Here is a 24,055-nt window from a genome sequence, read left to right as displayed (position 1 = left end):
TCAACCTCAACCCAAATGGACTCACCGGGCTGCTGCAGTGTTCGGAGCCATCTCCCGCCCTTCCCGGAATCTCTCTCTTCGGACTGCTCATGTTACACTCTGCCTCCTTGACCAGGAAGAGCTGCTCATCCAAAGCTTCCTTCTGCAGTTGGAGTTTCTGTACATAGCCTGTCTGAGTCTCCAGTTCCTTTTCCAGGGAAAAGATGATCCTGTCCTTGGCTTTGATTTCGTCCATCTGAATTAAATGAGACCCAGGATACTTCATTTAACTATGTTATAAGTAAATCCCATTTTCACTATGGGAAGCCCTTCTTCTAGCCACCTCTTCTAGTTATGATTCAGAAAAAAGCATCCTAAGGAATCTGGCATGTGTACTGAAACTCACAAATAACATGAAGCAAACACTGAATAATAAAAGACTGTTTCGTTTTCTCTCTCTAATCCTCTGGTATATCCTGTATGGGTGTTGACTTCCTTGTAGTGTTTGAAATGGTCTGGGTTGGCTAGGAAAGGCACAGTTTAAAATGGATCATTTGCTTTTATAAAGTTAAATGCAGAATATTCTACTATGATGTTTCTCAGGACACAAACAAAAAAATCACTGTCTTCTTCAGGGAACAAGCATTTGATCTTGATCCTAGCACTGATGGATACTATCAGCCAGTTATTTGAAACTGGAGGAACTGCAGGTTTCCTAGTACTGGTCTACTGATTTTTTAGGAATGTCAATTCTGGTGGTGTCTGGAGGAGGTTCTTGTAGCCATTGCGGTCGTGTGGCCTTCCCTGCCTTCCCATACTTCCAGGCAGACAGCCTTAGCAATTGTTCTATCATTACTGTCAGAGAAGCATCATTGGGACTAGAATAGAGATTTAAAATGCCTGTTAATTTCAGTCAAAATATTTACTTGTGGCATACAGCTATTGATTTTAGCACTCATTTGTGCTAAACTTGGATGTGGCCTCAAATATATGAATTTTCAACTTTAGGCAGAGGAATCAGGTACCAATGGATTAGAGTACTACTGGACTGGACGCAGTTTGCTGTCCGTAGATGAGGAACATACAATAAATGAAATGAATGTCTGTTGTGGAATATTAGTTTAAGATGTGTTACATTTGCTTATGCTGTGGAATATTTGTTTAATGAAGCAAAGATGTGTTGCATTTTTTAAATTTTGCATTTGTTTAAGTCTGTGAAGCTGTGTTACTTTGCCTGCCTAAAACACAACTGGTCTAATAAACAGCTTAATGACCAATATTAGGCAGGAGTGGAATAGGTGGGGCTGGCAGGCAGAAAGAATAAATAGAAGGAGAAAAAGAACAGATGGAAGAGGAGGAGAGAGAGAAAGAGAAGGAGAGGAAGATACCAGGGCCAGCTACCCAGCCACACAACCAGCTACTGAGTAAGAAGGAAAAAAAATCACTTCTCGGCCTTTTGGCTGAGATCAAGTGTAGTAAGAAGAAAAGAAAGATATATAAATAAAGAAGAGTAAAAAGCCCAGAGGCAATGAGAAATGGCATATCTTAAGTTAGAAAAGTGTCTAGAAAGAAGCAAAGCTAAGGCTGGGTATCTACAAGTAAGAATAAGTTTCTGGGAGCTGGGTAGCAGGTCTCCAAAGAGTTAAAAAGAAGACTAAAAATGTAAGAAATTTGAAGAGATTATAGACACTGGTAGACACTGGGTGGAACCTTTTGTCTCATTTTACTATATTCTATGTAAATACTTAAAACAGAAATAAGAAAAGACATTTAGCACAAATGTCATTCTTTCTCCTTTCTCACATTTCATAATTCATGTTGGGAGTTTCTTTACTGTGCCTTTTAGATGAGGAGGAGAGCAGAAAATCATCTGCTTGCACAGTTCCTCATTTTCCACACACTATTGCCTGGCTGTTGACTTTAGGTGACAAAGCTAAATTTTAGGTCAACATTGTGGGACCCTTGGACTGAAGTCTGCATTGTCCTGCAACATCACCTGATAACTGCTGAGTATTGAAATAGTGTCCTGTAGATTTGGGATAGAATTGCAGCTGCATTTTCTTACTCTTCGAAGATGGCTGAGTCATGTTAAGCTGAGTGCTCATTGGTCAGAGTTGTTACACACAGTGTTCGCTGCAGTTTAATACAGTTAATAAACTGCATGTTCTTGGTTGCTTGTGATGCCCTCCAGTGAATGGCAGATGCTAGGCTGTCAGCTCATTAAACCCTCATGGAGTCATCTCTAGTATTATAAATTATAAAGCATAAATACCATCTTTAGTATTATAAATGAAATCTCATCCTCTATGGTATTGGAAGCGCTATAGTTATGAAAGTTATCTCACTTTCTAATAGTGTCACTTTCTAATAGTTCAGTAGGTTCGATGGATGACCATGTGCCAGATGAGAACCTGAAAGGTTAAATATTTGGTCATTGTCCCCTGCCTTGTGAGTGATGAAATATTGATACTTTCACTTCCTCTTTCAGAGCCCATTTATCATGTACTGTGCTATACTAGCTCCAAGATTATTCACACGCCATCAAGAATTTTCCAAAGTGGGTCACTGTAGAATATCTAGCAATAGAGGGGGCTCTGTTATACAGTGGTTGTGAACATGCAATCTGGTTCTCAGAATGTTGCATAATTAACCAGTGCTCCAGTTTGTAGATGAGAAAGAATATATTGCAGAATCCTTTGGTGATATTTTCTAGAAAGAACAGAACTCATTTCTTTCCCTCCAGGTCCAAGAGTGCATATGAGAATGAGGGTAGGTATAGGAAAGGGAAACGAGAAAGTGAAGACAGGGATACAAACATTAAAGAAACATTCCCCCATCTTAGTCTGTTTGCTTCCAATGTTGGAGCCACTCTGGGTGGTTTAGATCTCAGGTGGTTATTTAGGAGAATGTTGTGTCTACTTCAGCAGGGTTCTTTGAAAGATGTAATAGGAAAATTATGACTAAATTGTAGATTTCACACCAAAAGGCAAGCAACAATTTTTAATTCAAGGCTTTCTTTAAACTCACCTACATGATGGCTCCACAGTTCACAGTCTTGAATCCTTCATCAACCACGGTCATTCCAGAAGCCAAGAGCAGGGCAGAGACCACCATTTCTGCACTGCCTTTGGCCTCCATTGTCAAACAGTGCAGCAGAATGAACTGCAGTAAATCCCTCAGGAAGCATGGCAACATTTACAGTCACATCATACAACATTACTAAGAAAAATGACATGGCTTAACTTGTAAAATGTTCTATGGAAGCCGCTTTTAGCTTAAAGTGGAAATCCTGGATATATCACGCAAAGCACAACAGTGGAATTCCTAGGAACTGGTTCCTGAGGATTGGCAGACACAAGAGGGAAAGGATGGTTTTCCCTGAACAGTATTCTACTAAGAACAGTGGTTCCCAACCAATGGGTTGTGACCCCTTTGGGAGGAGGGTGTTGAATGGCCCTTTCATGGGGTCAAATATCAGATATATATCAGATATCCTGCATATTAGATATTTACATTACAAGTCATCACACCAGCAAAATTACAGTTATGTAATATCAATGAAATAATTTTATGGTTGAGGGTCATCACAACATGAGGAACTCTATTTAAAAGGTCTAAGCATTGGGATGGTTGAGAATCACTGGCTTAGAGAAACATAGTATTAAATCCATTCTAAATGGTTTAAGCTAATCCTCAACTTTTGTACATAGATGAATATCAATTTCCCTTCTAAGATCACAGGATGAGGTTAACCTAGGACATTATAGGACAGCACTAGATTAATGCATTAGACTAATTTATTAATGCATTGACTAATTTATTTTTAGCATTACGAGGCATCGGTATATGGTTTTTGGCTTTGCAAGCAAAACAAAACAAAACAAACAAACCAATTCTGTGTGGGTTGAAGTAAAGTATATTGCAAACAGAAAGGAAACTCTTTGTGAATGACACCCAATTAAAAAATAGAATGGCTCATAACAAATATTCCTTGATTATTTGTGGGAAAGGAACTCGGTTTCAAAATGACCAGGGATTTTATAGCTCCACGTTTGCACTGATGAATCACTCAGCATGTTTTCAATAGTGACCATTTTCAGACAAATTGTAGAAACATCCCTTTGTCCTGTAAAATACCCAGGGGCACTTTACAACTGGGAAACCCACAAAAACAAGCTAAGGTTGGAATTGTTTGTAATTTACAATCTTTTCATGGACTACCCAAGAACACATGTCGCTGAGTGAATACCTGTGAAAATGAGGACTGTAAAATCTCTTACATTTTATAATTCCAATTTCTACCAAAGTACCTATCAGTCTACCTTGTGTTTTGAATAGTGTAGCGGCAAAGCCAGGGTGTATGTTTATAGTAACTGACAGTTGAACACTCAGCAAAGCAAATCACACAGAGCTCTGGCAGAGAAAGGTTTCTGCCGGGCTCTCATTATTATTACTGACCAGCCTCCGAATGTCCCGTTCTGACTCCCACTTGATCTTCGAGATGGCTTCCTGGTGGGATTGATGCTCACTCCTAAGGTCACCAGCCTTGATTTTGTCCGCTTGGATCATATTGCTCAGAGCCTCATCCACCTGCTTCTTGGCAGTTTTCAGGTCTGTAATTTCCTGCAAGAGCTTCAGACGCTCTGCATCGAACTGTTTCCGGGCCTCCTCCCTGGCCTCAATGGTGAGAGCTGTCCTTACTTTGTCACTGCTGCCATCCCGGAGGGCGCACAGGGCAGACTTGAGTCTCTGGATCTCCCCATCCCGTACCTTCACTGTCCTTGACATTTCCTGCTCATGCTGCTTGATGAGATTCTCCCTCACCGCCTGCAGCTCCTTCATCTTCTCCTCATGGAGCTTGGCTTTGAGCTCTGTCACCAGGACCGTGTGCTTGCGCTGCTCCAACTCACGAATCCTCTTTGCTTCTTGCGTCTTCTCTCTTTCAAGCTTTGATACCTAGAGGCAGAGAGGTGAAAGGAAGAAAAAGCGTGAGCCTCAAAGAGAACTCGTGCTCCCAGGCAGGATCTTGCAGCTTAGGCCGCTGTGATCTCTTAATATCTTATTTATTAAAAAAAAGTCCAAGCTACTGTGTGCTCAGAGGGAAAGGAAGCACAGACCTTAAAGCAGAGACTAGGGTGTATAAAAAAGGAAACAACTAAGATATTTATCTTAGTGTGTTCAGACAAATACTTGATGTCCTGGGCCTTCTTAATCAGCACGTGGTCCATAGATTAGCAGTTCCAGAGACACTCAGAAGTCTGTTAGAATTGCAGAATCCCAGGTTCCCCACCAAATCCATAAATCAGAATGAATATGCCTTTTAACAACTCCCCAGGTGACTGGTTTACCCAGTCAAACTGGGAGGCTTTGCTGGGGTAGTTCTCCCATTGGTGGAAAAGAGTCTACAACTACTGACTGTATAATTCTGGCTCCACCCAACCCATAGATGTGAGCATCTCTGGATAGCTCAAAGTTTGATACTGCAATAAGGCAAACAAATAGGTGCCTAAAATGTTACTATATAATACCTCTCTTTCTCTTACAGAAGGGGAGAACAGATTGCTGATAATGGAGAAGGTAAAAAATAAAGATAATTATAATAGCAATGACTTTATCTTTCTTTGTATAGTAACCATGTTCCATTCCCCGACTTGTGTATATCCACATATGTGCACATTAGGTAGCCAATTAGCTACAGCCCCAGAGCCTATAGTCTGTTGGGTTCTGTTGTAATTACAGGGCTTCAGGAATGCTATTTCTGCGTGCTGCCGCAGGTCTCTTTGTATTATTCTCTAGTCTCACTCTTATCCCTTGACCTTGATGCCACCCAAGCCAAATACTCCAAGTGATGTACGCATTTCTTCTAATCTTTCCACCTTTCAAGAATTCTGCTGAAAATAATCTCCTGAGTTTTGTTACATTTCCACTGACAACGTTAGTTCTTCCTGCCAATTTGTGCTACTTAAATCTCTGATTGAACAGGTCCCTATGATGTGGTTTGGCCACTTCAGTAGCATAAAAATTCCCTCTGGGGTCCTGTGCTATTCTCTCATCCACTCAGTTCATTCCATCACCTGTCTACATCTTCTCCCTGTTTCTTTTCTTTAGTGGACACACACACACACACACACACACACACACACACACACACACAGAGAGAGAGAGAGAGAGAGAGAGAGAGAGAGAGAGAGAGAGAGAGAGAGAGAGAGGGGAGGGAGAGAGAGAGAGTTTGAGAAAGTGAAAAAAAATGGGAGCCCCAGCAGCATTACCTAGTTGAGTGACAGAGAGCTCTGCCTCTCCCCGTACAATAGATTCTGATTGTGGTTTCCCCTCTCTCAAAATTTGAGAGAGTTTCAACCTACAAATGTCTGATGAGTCAAAGTCCCTTTTAGGATCATTGTAATTACAATATAGAGTGTTTAGGATTTCACTTACCTCAGTCACTTACTTACCTATCTTCAGCTAGTGCAGTATTTTCTAAGTGAAGTAATGTTTTGAGGCCATATGATTTTTAAAAGCACAGCAATTAATCTCACAATGGTTATCCTGTAAGGGTGGAGACCCCAGGAGGACTTGGTAAAGCAGCAGTGAGGTGTCTTCAGATGACTGTCTTCTGACCTCTCCTCAGCTTACTGTCAAGAATGCTGGCCACTGGCTACACTGAACACTTGCAATGGTGCAAAATACACTCTGGATTTTGAAGATTTATCACAAGACAGAGTTTTTGTTGATCCTTTTTTAATAGCTATGTGTTGAAATGATACTATTTTGTATGAATTAAGTTAAACAGGCTCTATTAAGGAAAGTAATGGATTGCTTTCAATTTTTTACGTTTTCAGCTAGAATGAAATTAATTAAAGGTCACATATCTGGCATACATTTGTGGTCCACACTCCGTTTCTTTTGGCCAGTATTGTTCCAGAGTTCTTTGGGCTTCTTTTGGAGAGCTTGACTTCCTTCACACTAGTGATGTTTTCTTAGGAAACCCAGGCCCTGGCAGTACTACTGCAGCAGCTCCTAAGCTCCACAACTGAGGACAAAAATCCCTGTACTTCAGCCTTGCCAGTCCAGACTCTACACAGGTTGGGCTGGAAAACTTCCTGATTCCTTCCCCTTATCTGCCCCTGCTCCTGGTACAAGAGAATATGCTATTTTCTGCACATAGTATATATTTGTACCAATCTGCCTATGGTTTCTTTTCCCTGGTGGCTCTTCCCTTGAATCGCCTTGGGAGTCTCACATTCCTCCCGGCCCAGCTACTCAACATCCTTTCCTTTCATGTGACCTGATTGCCTAGTATTAAGCATGTCTACTGCCTTTGTCTTTTCTGTGAACTTCACTGGGCCTTAGTCCATTTTTCTTTATGTTACAGGTTTTGTGCCTGCCTCTCTCTCATCCCCACCTCCACTTACCCTGCCTGCAGTGGAAACTCCTAAGAGACTACCACTGTATATCCACTGATTGCTGGCACAGCACAATGAGGAGCAAGAAGGCACAGGTGCAATTAAAGGCCATATGCCGTTGTTGCCTAGCTAGCCCCCAAAGCAGAGTAATGAATAAGCAGCCCTGCCATACAGTTTAGAGAACACAGGCTTAGGGAGTTACCAGGGTAACTATGCATCCACTCACTCATCCCCTGTAAGACTCTACAGTAAAGCACAAAATCTCTAACAGATAAGAATGCCTAGTTCTGTTCTCAATGCCTCTTTTGTTGTTTCTCTGAGCTTTTTGTTCCTGTTGTTTTGTTTTTGTTAGCTTTGCTGTGCTGGAACTCTATCTGAAGTCCAGGTTGGTTTCAAGCCCACAGAGATCCATGTACCTCTACTTCCCAAGTACTGTGATTACAGGCATGTGCCACCACCTTCCAACTGCCTCTCTGTTCTTGACAATCTAGAGTTTATGCCCATCTTCCCAGAGTAAACAGAAAATGATATCTTCCAGGAATGAGATGTGGAAACTGGAACTCATAGGCCAAACTGTCTCTGTCTTTATGAATAAAGATCTATTGGAATACAGAAATGCCCATCCACTGACAGATCATTTAGGGCTGCTGTCATAACACAGCGATTGAGTACTTTGAGAGACTGTCTGGCCAATAACCCTAAAATATTTAGTGTCTTCCACTTTGTAGGAAGATTTGTTGATTTCTGTTCTAGATAATGTATGTATTTTTAGAGAAAGGGCTTTTGTTTTCTAATTTAGAAATTCAGTTTAGCATATATATATATATATATATATATATATATATATATATATATATATATGCGCCTTTAACTTGAGTGACGAGAGCTTAGTCCTCCTGAGTTTCAGCAGTAAGTGTTTGTGGTAGCATTGGGAAGAACATAATGACCACAAGGCTGCTGCATCACAAGGTACCAAGGGAAACAACAATTCATAGGACAGTGACAAACTGTAATGAAAATGGACAATGGATAAGGTGTTCTGGGTTTCCATTTCTGTTTCACCATCTAAGAAAAGTATTCAAAAAATACCTATAATAGATATTTCCAGGACTCTGTTTAAAATGCATGGGGAAGGGGCTGGAGAGATGGTTCAGAGTTTAAGAGCACTGGCTGTTCTCCCAGAGGACCCAGGTTCAATTTCTAGCACCCACAATAGCAGCTCACAACTGTCTGTAACACCAGCTCCAGAGGGTTATAGCCAACATCCTAACACAGCCATACATGCAGGCAAAACACCAATGCACATAAAATAAAAGCAATTTAAAAAATGCATGGGGAAATAGTGTGAACTGTAAAGCGTTGTAGTGTATAGAGCAATATTGTTATTAGATATGACAGGAGACACTCCACCCTAAATGACTTATGTCAAATTCTCCTGAGGTACTTAACATAGCATCTCCTTGTGATTTTGTCTGTGATTATGTTTTTTCTCCCATATTATAAATAGTAATCTTTCATGTGTATCGGCAGGAAGGGAGATTAAAGGAAGAAAAAAGTTAGACTCTGAAAATACAGCTGTGTGGAAAATATATTCCAACCCAAAGGGGAAGCTAACATAAACAGAGGCTGGCCATGGTGCCAATCACTTGGGAGAATTCACAAAACAAAGAAACAGTTCACATTTGTTTCAGTTGCCATGGAAACTGCCATTATTTGCAGGATTTCTTGACATGACTTGTTTTCCCTTTAAATTCCTCAGGGAAAGTGCTTCACTTTGAGGGATAGCCAAAGGATGCAATTTGGGGGATGGACAGGAGAGGCAGAGTCTTTTTCTGAGCTTATTTATACAGATTTAGGCATTAAAGGTAGAAGATTTAAATCTCCTAATATAGATCTTGAGATGTGTGATGACACAAAAGAGCTATTGCTGAGTAAAATGTACAATGGTATTTTGAAATGGAGACAATTATTTAGTAAATGGAAATCATTTTGATCAGTGAGGGTGTTTTGCGTAGATCACTTACACTCAACCATAGGCGAGCAGTGTCCCCAAATGTTTTACTGTAGTTGACAACTTTCAAAATAGGCATTGTACATACTAGTACTTCTATCCTCCAGGCCACTCCTGTGATATTTGTTTTCCCACAGTTTCAGGGGAGAAAGCAAGGAACAATTTCTATATGAGCACAGAAATCAGACCAGTGTGGCCAAGAGCCAAGTCTGGCCTATAGCCCAGGCCTGCCTTCTCTCAATCTTTGGGCAAACTCCTTTACCTTGTCGGCCTTTTTTTTCCCATTGGCATATTGGGATGATGTTCTCTTTCTCATCTGGTTGTGGTGAAGATGACTCAATGTATCAAAAGCTAGTGACTAAGCAACAGTAGATACTATCATGTTCATTTTGAAAATATTGTTATATATGGTAATAGATTATACAGTGTTATATCTAGCCACCACCAACAAAAATGCAAATGCCCATATGTATGACTAACACTGCTATACCACATTAAGACTGTAGTAACTGCTTCTCAAACAGAAAGAAATGTCCAAAGGGAAACCTGGGTTTCCTTAGGATGCTTTCTGTTCCCTGGTGCTGGTGACATAGGGTCTTGACTTGAAATGTATTTAGAGTGAGCATGGCCTTAAGGAGAAGGGGAGGGGCTGGGAAGGCAAGGACAAGGGCTAGTGAACAAGGCTGTGAAGATGAACTTTTAAATCCTTTCTGCTCTGGAGATTCTATGGGAGGAAGAGATTCCTAAGAAAAACTAATCCCTGTGTTGAAGGTTTCAATGGGACACAAGAAGGAGTCATGCCTGCTTTATGCAGAGCTCACACTGTGTTTTCTGTCAGTAATTCTAGTCTGGCCTTCAGAAACACCTGTTTAAATTCTGCCAAGTTAAACTTGGCAGTGGCGGGAGTTTTAATGCACTCATAGAAGTCTAGGATTAAAAATCAGAAGGGAGTTAAAGGCAAGGAAAGGGCTGTGGGTTATCTAGAGGGGTCAAGCTATCTGAAGCTGAGGCTTGGATTATCTGCTTTGCACGTTCCTGGAGAATAAATTCACAGACAACCAGCAGGGATTATCACTGGAGCCTGGGAACTTTCAGACATAAGCACTGAGAGGGGAAGCAGCAAGAAGCAGGCTTCTTTTATGGAAAACCTTTCAAGTCCTGCAGTAACAATCTCTTCTCTCCTTTCCTCTTCACACTTCCCTCCCATCTCCTCTCCCTTTCCTTCCCCTCCCCTCTTTCCCTCTTCTCTAGTATCTTCTTTCACACAGTTATACTTCTTGAAAACAGAGGTAGAGGTGCAGAGAGGAAATACCACACTCCAAATTTGAACCCTGAACCAGGGGCTCTAAGAATGGAGGATAAAGAAGATTGCATTCATTTTTTAAGGGGTGCAGGTGGGCAGAGATTAGGTGGTCAAGCACTCCCTTGATCTCTTCTATTTCCTAGAAGAGAATTGCCATTTTGGAGGCTCCACTTGAGGCCACCAGGAAGCAAGTGAGCTAAGCATATTGAAGTTCATTTTCTCCCCCCACCCCAGTGAAATCAGAATGGTACCCACAGGCTGTCTTTGTCCCAACATACTGTGAAGACCAAGAGACCAGCTGTCACATGCTTTGCAGTCTGAGGGCCTGCTTCCCCTGGCAGCTTCTATTTGAAGCTGCAGCTTCCCAGGCCTTGCAACCCGGGCTGGCTGGCTTCAGCCTGTGCCTCAGAACCCTGTTCTCTGCTCCCTGCCCTTCATCCTCTTTGTCACCTCACCCATACTGCTCATTAAACTGTATCCCAGTTCTGAGGCAAGGCACATTCCCTGGTGAAGCCAGTGGGTAAGCTTCTTACCACGGGGAGCATGGGATTGTAGCCTCATGGTATCCACAGACAGGAAAACAGCCATGTATTTGGTGGCTTAAATGTTCAAAGCAAAGACAGGCTTTTCTCCAGTCAGGTTTGAGCTTTCCTACCCAACTACTACAATAGTAATGGAGTCACGAAGGCTCATTTAGGAAGCAGCTTTGAGTTCCACCTACACACCAGGTAAGTACTTTCTTCATACAAACGGAAATAGCAACACCGCCTGTCTGAGGGGGAAGAACTGTGGGTCAGATGAGATAACGGCACAGTTCATTTTCCATGCTTGACACCAACTAACTCCTCCGCCTGCCCTCACTCCCTCACACACTCATTGTGAGCAGGCGCCTCGGCCTCCTCACTTGACAGACAAGGGAAAGAAAGTAAAGTGGGACTCGAAGACCTGCACAGGATCACTCAGGTGCCGAGTGTCAGAGCTGGGCCTGTTCCAGGATGAAGTGTGCATATTGGAGTGTGTGATGGATAGTGTACATTGGGCAAGTTGTAGCTATTTATAAAATCAACCAAAGCACTCACGATGGACTGTTCTCTGCATACTGGGCATTCCGCAAATGCCAAAAGCATTATGTGATTTGCTGGGAAGATGAGTAATGGCCCATCAAAGGTTTTCAGGCTTTACTCCATTCTCTCCCAGTAACTGGATTGTCATTTTCTTGTAAGGGCCCCAGGGCTAAACCAAGAGTGTAAATTCTTACCTTGGCTTTGATCATTTTTCTCCCCTAGAGCCTGCTTCTTTGAAAACACAATCGTATTTATCTATAATGAAATTGCTTTATGATTCCTTTGCCCTCCACTGTCCCTTTGCTTCAGAGGGGCTTTGCTCTAATGCCTGTGTTGAGGTTGTAACTGACTGCCTGGGAAGGGGAGGAGGGCGGGGGTACCAAGAAGAGGGAATGAGAAGATGCATTCTTGTCAAGAGGCCTACTGCCAGAGCCTTGTCAGAGAAAGGGGGGGCGGGTGACACATGCCTGCCCTTGTGGATGCTGTCCTGGGTACTGGACGACAGGCTTCATTCAAATTCAAGAGCTGATCATTTTAAAAAGCTTGGACATGTGGGATACTGGCAGTGGTGGGATCTTGTGTTCCCTCCCCCCAAGCATTCCTGTAACCACCATTTTTTTATTTACTAAAAGGAGCCTGCCTCTCTTCAAATGTTACTTTGCCCCAGGGAAACTGAAACTGAATGAACCAGATTCTGGCAAGACCTGGAAAAGTTCTTACAGTGAGGGACTAACCCTCAAAACTGAGTCCCCCCCCCAATCTGAATCTCCTATGCTGTTTCCTTATGTCACCTATTTAACCCAAATCATGGGTTCAGGGACCTCAGTTCCTACTGGGCTCCCCCAGGCCATTTTCTGGCAGAGTGATGTGTGAGAGATGGTTGTGCAGGAACAGAATTGATCACCAAAGTGACAGCTAGAGCCACTGAGACACCCAAGTCTGTTTCCAAGAAGAAAAAAAAAATAATGCCTAGAACTTCTGAGTCACAAATCAATGTCTTTTAAATGTTGGAACATGCTTCTCTTTGTTCCATGGGGATAAAGATATTTCCTTCATAAACTTCATGTTGGAGTTTACTAATAAAGGCCAAACTTAGCTGACATAGGAAGAAATAACCTCTAGCTGATTCTGAGCTCGTTTGTTATTTTCATTGAAATGGGGTAAAATAGGTTTGGGGTAAAATTAAATTTTTACAGTAATAGAAGAGGATGATGAAACAATGAAATAAGACAGTGAGTTGGTGATCAAGAATGTTTTCGGAGTAAAAATTATCTATTGATATGGCCGTCTCTGGGCTTCAGGCATCAGAGCCCAGGATTCAAAGGAATTGCTGAGTTTGCTGTCCATGAAGACAGCCAGGGCTGGCTAGAGCCATGACCCCAAGCATCCCCTGCTCACCTTGGACTTCTCTTGATGCAATTCTATCTGAATGTCTGTGAGTTTGGTCCTGAGGTCTTCGTTGGCAGCTTGAAGGGCGACAATGAGTGCCTCGGGCTTCTCGCCCTTATTTCGCCCTTTCTTGGACATTGTTCCTTTCTAAACGGAGTCTTTTGGGTTTTAATCCTCTCAGACAGGTACTGCCATGTTATTGTTTCATTTCGAAGACTGAGATGTTGCAGAAACTACTGCGTGGTGTTCCTTGCTAAGGTCTTCTCGGCTGCTGCCCCAGAAGCCCTATGGAGAGATAGAGACAACAGTGATTGCTTGGTGAAGAAATGAGTTTGCACCAGTCCATCCAATCCCAGCCAGAGTGGCCTCTAAATGCTATTTCCTGAGGCATTTCTGTGTTCAGAACCTCCTCTATACTATAGTTTGTAGGTAACTCACAATGACATTTCCAACTACACTAACATCTACCTACAATCATTTACCTGAAGTGTATGCCTTTCACATTGCCTAGTGCCCTTTTGGGAACACCAACCCATTCTTCTGTCTTTTCTCTGTGTCACTCATTGGTAAAAGTCCTTAAAGGAAGGCACAGATATGGAGATGTCTTAGCACTCATACCTCAAAAATAAGAAAATAGTATATATGTAGCTGGATAGTATTCACTGGTTAAGATTTGAACTGTGGGGAATAACTAAGTGGAATTCCTGGATTGAGTCACTCACGTAGTTAATATTGTTACAGTGATTTTTAAATGCTTTGCTAGTACATTATGTTACATTTTTTAAGTCATAGTTCTATGACAGAAAAACAAGTCAATGCCCCATTTACCTACTATCTATCACCTATCTCCCTAATTTCTGCCTATATCTATCTGTCTCTATCTGTCTACCTACCCATCCATCCATCCATCCATCCATCCATCCATGTATCATCTATCTATCTGATCTATACCTACCTATATTCATCATCAGAACTGATACCTAAATGACCTCTCTGGTAGGTGTTTTGATTGCTTTATTTTTTTTTCTTTGACACAAGGTCTCACTATATATCCCTGGCTGGCCTGAAAGTTGCTTTGTAGACCAAGCTGGCTGCAAATTCACAGAGATCAACCTGCCTCTGCCTCCCAAATATTACTGCTAGTATTAGAGGTGTGTGGCATTGTACCTGACTTTAATACGTGTTTTTATAAAATAAACATAAAGTATTTTACAAGTACAGACAAGGACCTTTCTATCTACCTTGCCTACACATAAGGAAGTGTGCCAGAAGATAGCATCCTTAGCCTCGTAATGAGGAACAGGTGGGTGCTAATATCCTAGGTAAAACATTCTAGGTCAAGAAAATGGCAGGTGTTGTGACAAAACAGAGAAAAGTCACAGAGACTATTTTGGGGAGGAAGAAGATCTGATTAAGTGTGGTCCTAATCTGGCTACACTGGAAATGGTAGTTGGTAGGAGACTCAGAATAATTCCAATCTCAGAGTATAGGACTCATCATCCAATAAGCAGTGGGGGAGAGCTGATATCCCTGACTGCTGAGTATCTAGGTTTAGATGAAGTCGTTCTGGTGACAGACTGGGGAGAGAATGGAGATGTGGACACTGGAGAGGAGGTTGCTCAATTTGTTCAGGTAACGAAGACCTAACGAGAATCCTGACAAGAGGAGAGTGGAGGTGCATCTTAACTATGGGTCATTAAATGCTGCATTAGAACAAAGGCAGAGTAGAGAGAACTATGAACATCCAACTGTTACCATCAATGAGGAGGACAGGAGACTAGGCCTTCAGGGTATGCTTCCAGGGATTGGGTGGTGGTGCACTGAGATCTCAGTGAGAACTAAGAGACTTCTCCTGATCATCCATGTGGTCCAGCAGCTGCTGCTCTCCAAAGACCCTGGTATTTGGCTTCAAGGATTGGGATCCTGATCTGGGTGCCATCATTTACAAACACTGTAGCTGTGTCCCTTGGAGTGTCCCCAGTGACCACGTGCATGCAGAGAAGATGAGATTGTGGCAAGAGAGAGCAAACCTCTATACAAATCATGGAATGATATAGCACATTCCACCATGGCATTGTTGTGAGAGCTAAAAAGCTGTGCTACACAGGTTATAGGTCCCAGAAGACAATCAACTACAATTTCTCTGTTAAATGGCCATGATATTAAACTGAGTCCAAGTTCCTTGCTGTTATACAAGGAGACTAGGATATCTCTCAGATCTCATTAGGGAAGGCTATTTGGCAGAAGATGGTGATTGACACAGAGACTCACAACTAGTCCAGGAGTTCATAATAAGAGAGTGTGGAGTGCTCAGCCCTAAGTGAGATATCTGTACCACACCAACAAAATAGTGTACTCAGGACACAACAGGGTAATATTGTGCTTAATGTCAATTTGACACAAGTTAAAGTCATTTGAGAGGAGGGAACCACAATTGAGAAAATGACTCCATAAGATTGTGCTTTACAGCAAGCTTGTAGGGCATTTTCATAATTAATGATTAATGGTTGAGGGCCAAGCCCATTGTGTATGGGTCCACCCCTGGGCTGGTGGTGCTGGATTCTATAAGAAAGCAAGCTGAGTAAGCCATGAAGAACAAGCCAGTAAGCAGCACCCCTCCATAGACTCTGCATGAGCTGCTGACTCCAAGATCTTGCACCTGTTTGAGTTCTTGTTCTGACTTCCTGCAAACTAAATGAACTCTTTTCTTCCCAAGTTTGCTTTGGTCACAGTATTTCATCACAGCAATGACAACCCTAATTAGGACACATATATGAACTCACAGAGGTTGTGACAGCATGCAAAGACCTGCACAAGTTCATGCCAGACAAAATCCCAGCCAGAGGGCAGGGCACAAAGTCCCATTGCTAGCTGCAGAGCTTGAGTAATTGATATCTGCTAGGAAAAGGAAATTTAGGGTTTTTAAAAGGCATAGCCCCTGGTAGGTGAGCAACTTTTCTGTGGATGGCCATGACAATATGGATATACAGGCAGTACAAATTGGCTTTAATAGTTTTATTTTTTTGAAGAAGAAGACACAAGATTGAGTAGAGATGGAGGTAGGGATAAATCTGAAAGGAGTTGGAGGTGTACAGCCAAAATACATTTAATTAAATTCTCAAGCATTAATAAAATATTATTTGAACAATGTATAGTCGATATTTACTGCGGCTGGCTTTTAAATGTTGATAAGAAGCATTTATGTCACTCCTATCTAGTGGTAGCTTCTAGTTTTTATGATGGGACTTGTATCTGCAGAGACAAAACTCATTCTAGGAAGCAATGAACAGATGAATGATCAAAGCACAGGACCAGATTAAGAAGGCATGAATGCTTTCTAAAACAGCTGGTATGGGAACAAAGCCTGCATTGTACTGCCTCTCCCTAAGTGCCTGGCACTGTATCACACACAAGTTCACTGAGCTACTCTAATCAAACCCTTTTTGGCATTTACTCATTATGTTTTACACTGACCATTAAAAAGGTTAGTTAACCTGGAAGATGTTGGTCAGCTAGGAAATGGCAGAGCTTACACTCAAATGCATATCTATCAGTCTCTGAACCTTTTAGGATACAGTAATACTTTCTTAAAGATAGCAGGATTCTAGCTGCCAGCAGGATACAGACAGAGAGGGCACAGAATACAGTTACATCTTGTCCTTAATGAAATGGAATGATAGGAGGTAGTCAAGACCCTGGAATTTAAAATCAGAAAAACTGGCTGGGCATTGGTGGCACATGCCTTTAATCCCAGCACTCGGGAGGCAGGGGCAGGCTGATCTCTGTGAGTTCGAGACCAACCTGGTCTACAAGAGCTAGTTCCAGGACAGCCTCCAAAGCCACAGAGAAACCCTGTCTCCAAAAACCAAAAAAAAAAAAAAAAATCAGAAAAACTGACTATTACACCTCCTTATTGTATATTCTTGAGCAATTAAATTTTCTAAGCTTCTAAACCCTTTCTGACTATAGTGTGCTTACCAAACTGGACTCTTTCAAAGAATAAATGCATTGAAGTGTGTGATGAAAACATTAGCAAATATTGCTCTTATTGTCATATTTATGGTTCTTTAAGGACATAACACTCTGCTAAACACCAGCTAAAACATAAAGGACAAAACCAGAGAATTTATCACTCCTTTGTTTTAAAAAGAAGGGTCAGGGAAGGTGGAGAGACCCTGGAAGAGAGCAAAGAAATTCATGCTTATGCTTGCAGGGAAGTGAGGCTCTCATTGACAGGATAAGTATTCCCAGGGGTCTTTGGCTTTGTGGCTGCTTCTGCCTCGAGCTAGAAGCTGAATAAAGTCGTAATTAACCTCAAGCTTTCCACTAAGGCTGCTGCCACTGAGTTATGATTTGAAAGCAATGTGATATGAAATAGCTAGAGTTCACATGTGTGCAGTCAAATGCTCTAGCAGTTCTGCATAATTGATATTGGAAAATGTCCATCCTGAGGATGCTGTGAGAGCTTGTCTAAGCCTCTCTTCTTCCCAGAGTTGATGCTTTTGAGTGAGATGGTGTCAGTGTTTAAAATGTCCAAATCACACCTGAGCACATTATCCATGCCAGCCAGTAGAGGCATGCTCCAGCCCCTTAACCCCTCCCAAAATTCAGATGTGTTGCACTGTGTGTTCATGAGTTAGGCGCAAAAATGTAATACAAAGGGCTGCCACTTTAATCATTTTAACTCCAGAGACCTAGTTTCCCTGTATGTAGGGATAGTTGTTGTGTGTTTGGAGGGGGAGGGTAGCTCTCCAATCCATTACACCTATGTTAGGTGTTGATACTTAGTATAGTAGTCATTATGCATCTTCAGGATGGCAAGCTGTTAGGCTTGTATGTTTATGTTTTGTTACCTTCTATTCTCTCACCAAATTGGCTCCTTTTTCACATACAGTAGCAAATATTAAGAATTAACATTCAATGCCATCAGTACAAAGAGTATTATATTAATGCAGCACACACTTGCCAAAATTTCATTTTAGAATCACATGTATAAACTGTAGGGATGTAAAGAGCTCTTACCACACATGTAAGAAACATCTATTCTCTCTAAGGGGGATTTCCAGGGACGCCCAATGGAAGCAGTGTCTGGTGGAAGGTGAAGGCCCAGGCAGGTGACAATTATCTACTGCAAACTTTTGAATTTGGTCATGTAGTTTTTTGCTTGATATCCCCTTTCTTCTCTCATCTCCCTGGAGAAATCCTTTCAGCTTTATCTTTCAAAACCATATCAAATGTTGCCTCTTGCCACTCTCCTTCACACTTTTTCACTCTACCCTGTTGTAAAATAAATCACTCCCAAGCCTGAATTTCTGGTTTCATTATGAAGGTATGTTTTGTACCAGTTGTCACTCATTATTTATATTCTCATTAATTTACAAATAATTAGTGAGGTACCTGTTACAGGACATAAGTGTTCTTAGAAAGAAGAGATGTCTGTCCTTCCTGAGGGGTGGGGAAGCCAGTAGCTTAATAACTGTGACATTTGCTCAGACAATAGATTATAAGAATCATATCCTATATTCAGGTGAGCAGGAAGAGATTACTTAGGGAAGGTGAGATAGACAAGCAAAAAAGAGTCAGCCATCTAATCCAATCGTTAGAATGGGAAGTAACATCCTAGACAGAAGTATTGACTATTAAGTTCTTCAGGTAAAAAGGAATATGAAAGATGGTTGAGAGAAAAACACTGCAGGAGCTTCATGAGTAACCAGACAAACAGCAAAAGATGAGCTTGGAGAAGGTGACAGGGACTAGAGGGCCAAAGTTACCTGTTTTACCGTAGGATTTCAGATATAAAAAAGACCCAACAGAATTAGATTTTCATGACAATCCTCTGAAAATGGGCTTCAGGGGTTGTTGGGGGCTAGATAAACCAGAGGCTTTCCCTGAGACCTTGATATGCAGAGAAGGAACATAGCTTCTTCTCTATAATCACGACAGGCTTGACAGCCAGTAATGGGCTGGGACCAGGGCCTTAGGGGAACTAAGACTTCAGATCCTGATAACCCAACTCTTCCTACCCTAATGGAATGTGGTCATCGGTTGCTGCATCTGTGATGCTCTTGAGATACCCTGCATTCCTTTTGTGCAACATTGCTCAGTTAACTTCCTACTGACACCATCCCACTAAGTGACAGCTTTCTGTCTCACTTTCCCCCTGAAAAATGTATATAAGATACTGTATTTTCTTTTTTAAAAAGTAAACTTGCTTGTAGGAGTCATCAGCTGTTTAAGACCTTCTCATCCTGAACTTCCCTATTTTCTTCTTTATATACTCATTCCTTCTGATCATCATCCCCCTTAGGACCCTCTCACTGAAGGATGACAGGTCAAGGAGTTAGGAGACTGTGGCCTGCCCATGATTATGTAACTACTCATTTTATTTCTGTTTTGTGCTCTTACAGTATTAGATATTGAATGCAGGGCCTTGCCCACATTAGACAAGCTCTCTAACACTGAGTTCTCTGTACATCCTCGGCCACATTTGCACTACAGTTACTCTTCAGTAGGCAGTTGCTGTCATTGAAGAGTAAAACAGCTTCTTGCTTATCTATGTACAAAAACTATCTATCCACAACATATATTACAAAATGCAATTTACTAAACCTTGGTCTTTACCCTCAGAAAATGCCAAGACCGAGAAACACAATATCAATTGTACAGATACATATATTAAGATTTATTGTGTGATATTGCTGCTACTTTGTGGGAACTCTTGAATAGCTGTTTGGATTTTAGGCAATAGTCAAAGTTTCATGCAAGAGTTAATGAAAGAATAAAATGAAAGGAGTTTTATGTAGATCTCAAACTAAGTTTGTTTTTTGATTTGTTTTGTTTTTCTGAAACATGCTGGCCTCAAACTCAACCCCCACCTCTACCTTCTGAGTGCTGGAAATACTTAGGTGTTCTAACAAGTGCATTCATTCACTAAGGTTTCTTAATTGTTACCACTGCCCATCACAGTCCCTAGCTCCCTTTTACACCTAGGTACAGGGTTTGCCTTGCATCTATTATTTTGTCTGGATTTAGAAGGGCTTCATGGGGATGGGTTGAGTCTCATGAGGAAAGGTAAGTCTCTGTGTGACAAGTATTTTTACTTCATTCTCTCTCTAGATTCAAAGTGCCATACATCTCTTGTGGAGTGACAAATATCAACTCTTGGACACTGGAAGAACCTCCCGACTCATCAAGAAGTGATTAAGGTTAGACAGAGCAAGGAACACACAAGCTCGGAGCCTCTGCCTGAGGCAGGCATTACTGTACATGTGCACAGTTCTAAAGACAAGATGGTGTGATCAGAAAAGCACACCGATCATTGGAGGAAGTTTTATAGAATTATATTTATAACCCAGAGCAAGCTTTTCTATTTTAGGTATAAGTGAAATATACATAACTTATCCAGCTGTTTCCTTGGTAACAGTTTCCAAAGACCTTGAATTTAGAAAAAGAAAACTTATGGAGAAGACACCTCTGTGAAGTACCAAACATAAACAGAGACTTCTATAAATAGAAGATGACCCAAGTATGTCAGCTGTTTTTACAAAAAGGCAGAATAATTTCAATGCAAAATTTTATAATGACTAGTGTAATACTATTTAGACAAAAGCACATAAATTTGCATAAAATAGCTTTGAGTATTCATAGATGTATGTACATAGTTCTATTATGAAAGCTCCATTTAATTTTCGGTATTCCATATAATAGTAACTGGCTAACAACATTTTGTTTGTGTTGTGGTATAGCATATTAATGAACCTCAAAGTAATGTGGACCTTTTAAAAAATGAGAAGGTCAGGAAATGACTTAGCTGGGAAAAGCCTGACAACCTGCATTTGAGCCCCAGAACACACCCCAATGTTAGATGTGCACAATTAACTCTCACAGGTTGCTCTGAGACACCTACATGGGGGGAGGTTGGGGAGTGAAGAGAAACATGCAATAAATTAAATAAATGTTACAAAATTACAAAATAACATTCTGTGTTGAAAGTTATTCCTTGCAGAAACCAATGTTTTTACCAGTGGACTCCTGTCTGTGTGTGTGTGTGTGTGTGTGTGTGTGTGTGTGTGTGTTCCAACTGATGGCCTCTTGAAATAAAAGTTTTGTTGTTTACTAAAGTGGTTATCCTAACTCTATAGACTATTCTCCATAGGATAAACAAACACAAAAATCAGTTCAGATACCATCTCTGAAAAATAATTATACATAAACATTATGTTACAGTTGAACATAGTATAATATGTATGCATTAAATGAAGCTTCCTGTTCTCAATGGTGAGGATATTTCAGGTGCTCACACACACATGCACACACACAGGAAGAAGGGTTGTACCCTGAGTCTAAGATTCTGTCCACATGATGCCATCTCCTTGTTGAATCTTGAATCCCACTGTTAAGAACAGTGGCCACAAAGTGATTCAGAATAAATATTTCAGAGTTAATAGATGACTTCACCACCATGGAAGGACTTTGTAAAGCTGGGTCCTGAAGGCTAACATGGAAGGGATAGGAAAATCTGGAAGACAGGACACATGGCAACAATAATTTATGGATTATTATGTTTGATATGAGTGGTTCATTCTAGGCACTCAATATATGTGATTCAGGCTGGTGTGGTGGAACACAGCTGTAATAGCAACACTCATGACACTGTAGAAAGAGGGTTTTTGTGTGTTTGACACCAACTATACTGTGTAGAGAGACACTGTCTCAAAAACAAGGTAACGAACAACAAAACAAAACCCAAGACACAAAAACAAAAAAATAAATAAATAAAAGGGAAGAGGTGAAGAAAAAGAGCAAGTCCTGATGGCCTAGGTACTGATTTGCATATTGTCTAATCCTTATTGGGAATCTGTTGTTTTAAAAAGAAGGGGATTAAATGTGCTATTTTGTAGCCCATGGCTGGGGAGGTCCTTGGTCCTAAGGTAGAACTTGCTTTACTGAATGGTCCTGATGTCAGATCTCATTCTAAACCTTGGTGTTTGTACCAATGGATCTGGGCTGCACCCAACAGAAGTGTGTTATTGAAGAGGGCAACAGTCAGTGGAGAGATGCAAAGTGCTTAGGTTAAGAGACTGAAGTGCTTAAATGGGATATCTTTCTTGGTCCCTCCCTGCAGCAGACTCGGGGTACATCAAGAAAGAGTCAGCAGACAGAATGTAACGAATTTAAGAGCAGGTCTATAAGGACAAGCACTGGGAAATGCAAACCTCTGGGCTTAACCTGGCTATAGCACTCTTTTCTCCACACCAGTTGTGCTTACCTGTATATGACCTGTACAAGATCTGCTCAGCAAAAATCCAGCATACATGTCAGAAGGACCATGCCAGCTATTGATAATAGATAGCTGATGGGGAGTAAGAATCATTCATTCAGTGTGTCAACACTGTTAGATTTCCCTAAACTCCAGTGAATGGCCCCAACCCCATATTCATTGGGGCAGTAATAATTGGATTTGATGGGTTATCCGAAAAGGATGTGGAGTCAGGAAAGGAGTATGTTGGTGTTGGGGGGAGGGATTTGAAGGGAGCTGGATACAGGAAATGAAGGGTGATTATGATCATATTTCATTGTACACATGTATGAAATTCTCAAGATTAAGGAGAAATTAATAAGATAATCTCTCTCTCTCTCTCTCTCTCTCTCTCTCTCTCTCTCTGTGTGTGTGTGTGTGTGTGTGTGTGTGTGTGTGTGTGTGTGTAGTGTAAGTGCATGGGCCTGTATAGACATGCAGAGGGGCCTGTATAGACATGCAGAGGCGTAATTTCCTCACTAAAGCTCAAAGCAAGGTGTACAGCATCATCGCGATACATTTGGTGGTCTTCTGCATGTTGCTGTTTCTCTCTGCCTGGTCTGTTACAAGTGAAAGCCCAGATAATATGTTGACTGTTGGACAGCAGTGAGTTAGTGGAATTTACAGACAACACAAAACTAGCACATGGGACAACAAAGAATGCAAAAAGTATACCCCCAAAACCCCTTGTGGTTTAGGAAAAACATAAACACTTCAGGGACTTTAAAACCAAAGTCAGGCACTAAATTACATAGTGTGTGTTCACATCCCCGCTACTGCACATTATAAATATTAGACTGAAGAGAAAAAAATCAAGAATGCAATGGAGACTTTGCCCTTGATCATGTAATCTAGAAGCAAAGTCAATATAGCTAGGACAGCATTGCTCCAGGAGTTTATGAATACAACTATCAAAAGTATTGTATCTGAAATAGTCTTTTTCTTTGAAGACTCACATGTGAGGAACAACAGCACTTTCTTTTTATCCCTGGTTTATTTATTCACCTATTTACCTACAGGTGTCTTCTGAAATCAATACCAAAGCACTTGAAGGAAGTAAATTTCAATTCAGTAGGGTCTATGACACTGAAGAAAGAACAGACAGCTTATCTTACAGTGATGTAAAGATAAGCATTCAAAGAGAAACCAGACATCAGCTTTCTTAATGTCAGATGGTGAGATATCACAACTTTCCTGAAGCTTTTCTTCCCCATTCCAAAGATATCTACAGTGATGACTGTGCTGCTTCTATAATGGGAATCGAATATTGCTTAGGGAGAAAAAAGAAAAACACAAAAGAATCCAGAGAAGGAAATGGAACGAAGAAAAGGTACAGACGGGCAATCAACTGAAGCCAGGGGTGAGGCTGAATACAACTGACTGACACAAATGAGAGCTGAGATCCAAGTAGATACATTGTTCCAAATCTGAGGTAGTTTCAGGAGACAGTCCTTAGTCACATACAGACCAGAGCTACATCTTGCTACAAACCTGGATTGCTAAGCATCAAATGAGTAGAACTATCCACTAAGTGCATGTTGGCTCCCTCTCAGGAACTAAACAAAGAGGTCGACTAGACCTGAGCTTAAATAGATACTATTTTGGAAA

At 41.2% G+C, this 24,055-nt stretch overlaps 1 protein-coding gene across 4 annotated transcripts in view; it reads right to left on the bottom strand.

The window, feature by feature from the left end:
* Jakmip2 (janus kinase and microtubule interacting protein 2) overlaps positions 1 to 13,287 on the bottom strand; it is a 43,737-nt gene extending 30,450 nt beyond the window's left edge. For all 4 annotated transcript variants that reach the window (XM_035439042.1, XM_035439043.1, XM_035439044.1 and 1 more), the window contains exons 1-3: positions 13,159 to 13,287; positions 4,438 to 4,935; positions 26 to 235 (exon numbers count right to left, since the gene is read on the bottom strand). In XM_035439042.1, coding sequence (XP_035294933.1) covers positions 26 to 235; positions 4,438 to 4,935; positions 13,159 to 13,287 — 837 coding nt within the window. The remainder of the gene's footprint in view (positions 1 to 25; positions 236 to 4,437; positions 4,936 to 13,158) is intronic.
* Positions 13,288 to 24,055: the final 10,768 nt, after the last annotated feature.

The sequence above is a fragment of the Cricetulus griseus genome, chromosome 2, assembly GCF_003668045.3.
Source record: "Cricetulus griseus strain 17A/GY chromosome 2, alternate assembly CriGri-PICRH-1.0, whole genome shotgun sequence".
NCBI classification, from domain to species: domain Eukaryota; kingdom Metazoa; phylum Chordata; class Mammalia; order Rodentia; family Cricetidae; genus Cricetulus; species Cricetulus griseus.
Note: the sequence above shows the minus strand (reverse complement) of the source record. Positions and strands in the feature narration are given on the sequence as shown.